Below are 2,237 nucleotides of genomic sequence, written 5' to 3' on the forward strand. Positions count from 1 at the left end.
CTGTCCCTCCACGCTGCCGCTGGTGAAGGGCGAGCTTTTCCCCCAGCCCCTGCTGCCCATCCCTGCAAGCAAACACCCTCTGTGGGGCTGTGCCCCCCCCAGCCCCCTGGCTGGGGGTCCCGCCAGGGCTGGGCAGGGGGCTGCTCTGTGCAGAGGGAGCAAAGTGCCCCACACAGCACCTGCGAGGGAAGGACAGACAGATGGGAGCCGCTGGGGAGAGGGGACAGAGGACTTCAGGCCCATTCGTTGAGCACAGGGTTTGGTTTTTAACCACGTTTTCCCCTACCCCTGCTGGTTTTGTCCAGCTGTGGCAGGTGACAGCGCATCCTGGCCACGCAACTTGTCCTGGGGCAAATCCCATGTGGGGTCCGGGGTGACCGCTCGTCGCCCATCGGCAGCTCCTGGGGTGGGGGTCACCGTGGTGGGCGCTGGGAAAATCCGCGTGGCTCAGCATCCCCATCCCCCCCTACGCCTGGCTCAGCACCCCCATCCCCCCGGTGCCATCTCTTCCTGCAGCCCACGGCCGTCGGACACAGCCGGCCACCCTGCCGGTCACTGCTGCAGTGCAGCTGCCCTGACACCCCGCTCCTTTGCCCCCTTGGCCCCCGCGCAGCCCCGGCTGCAGGTGCCTGGTTCCAGCCACGGAATGGGTGCTGCCCTGGGGTCTGCAGCCTCATCCACCCAGGGCAGTCCTGGTGCCAGGGCACCCCTCTGCAGGCACCACTGGCTCTGCGCTGGCGCTCATCCTGGTGGGCAGCCCTTGGCTGACCCACACACCCGTGTTCCCTACCACCAGGGTCTGGGGGGCCGTTCCGCCAGCAGCGCCCCATGGCTCAGCTCTTGCCTTTACCTCCCTCCCTCTTGGGCAGCCAAAACCACAGACACACAGGCACCTCCACCTCCTCCCCCCACCCCTGGCTCAGCCCTGTCTCCTTCCCTTCTCCTCTCATTACTACTGGCAGCTTTTTGCCTAGAACCCCCGGGGAGCCACAGCCTGGCCGTGCCACCCCCTGCCCCGGCACAGTGCTACCGGGTGGCCCCACAAATTATCCAGTGCCTTCATTAAGGGACTGTTCCCCATGGCCCCACTGCTGGCACGTGGCCAGCTCCACGCTGCCCAAGCCACTTCCCGCTGGCCCTGCCGAAATCTGCCCTCGCCGCCGGCCTGATTTTATTGGTTATATGGTTATTTGGATATTGGATTGGATATATGGTTAAATTGCTGGTGACACCGAGCGCTGCTCCGGCAGGGAGAGGCAGAGCCCAGCGATCCACGGCTGATGGGCCACGCTGGCTGGGCACAGGGCGCGTGCACCCAAGAGCTATAAAACAGTTGGGCCGTAACGGCTGATTAAATGCTCGTTGATCCTTAATTAACCTTTTACAAGCTATTTGCATGCTTCAAGACAAAGCGCCCCTGGCCCTGCTTCCCTTCCCCAGCGCGGGCAGGCTCAGCTCGCTGCTGCCCAAAGGGAGCCATCCCTCCTCGAACCAGGCCCCTGTGCCCCATGGCCCCCCGATGCCTGTGCCTCGCTGGGGTTCCTAGTGGCCTATTTTAAATCCGGGCATTAATTTGCTTTGGGTGAAATGGGGGAGGCACCCAGGAGCACCCAGACCTAGCTGGGGCAGGGGGCCGGGGCCGAGCCGTCCCCAAGGGGCTCAGGCACTTGTCTCCAGTCTCTACACCAACACAGCTGGAAGTGAAGGTCCTCTATCCAGTCCCACCTTGGTGTGATATGGGTGAATTCGCCTTTGCTGAGCCATGCTCCCCGCTGCCGCCTTGCCGATGCTGCCCAGGGGGCCCCCAGCCTGGGTGGGGGCCCGGGCCCGGGGCCCTGGCACCCCCCACCCTGCACGTGGCACCACTCACCGCATTCGGGGTCCTGCGAGTCGTAGCACCACTGCCCTGCGGGAGAGAGGAGAGCTCAGGGCGGCTGATGGAGACAGGAACCCGCTCCCCAAACCCACCCGTGGCCATGCCCAGCCCCTCGGGGGCGAGGGCACCCCTCCCCACAGCCAGGGGTCCCGCCGACACTCGTGTTCATCCCAGTTATTCTCGGCGCTGGTGTTTTCACGCGTTCGCACCCTCCCTACCTCCCCCGGCCGCTCCGCAGGGAAACCTCCCTCTGCATTGCTCTGCTCCGCGGCGGCCAAACCTCGCTGCTTGTGGGGCCATCCCCCCCCTACCCATCTTGGCGAGCCCAGACACCCCTTGCCTCACACCAGAGCCTCGCCCG

The 2,237-nt window shown here is 65.2% G+C and overlaps 1 protein-coding gene across 1 annotated transcript in view; it reads right to left on the minus strand.

Moving 5' to 3' along the window:
- The window catches only part of LOC104122759 (carbonic anhydrase 15-like), a 5,006-nt gene extending 2,815 nt beyond the window's left edge, over positions 1–2,191 (minus strand). The window contains 2 exon segments of the mRNA XM_009634930.2: positions 1,871–1,906; positions 2,188–2,191. Coding sequence (XP_009633225.1) covers positions 1,871–1,906; positions 2,188–2,191 — 40 coding nt within the window.
- Between the last annotated feature and the right edge of the window lie 46 nt (positions 2,192–2,237).

This window comes from Egretta garzetta, unplaced genomic scaffold, assembly GCF_000687185.1.
Source record: "Egretta garzetta isolate BGI_Z169 unplaced genomic scaffold, ASM68718v1 scaffold343, whole genome shotgun sequence".
NCBI classification, from domain to species: Eukaryota; Metazoa; Chordata; class Aves; order Pelecaniformes; family Ardeidae; genus Egretta; species Egretta garzetta.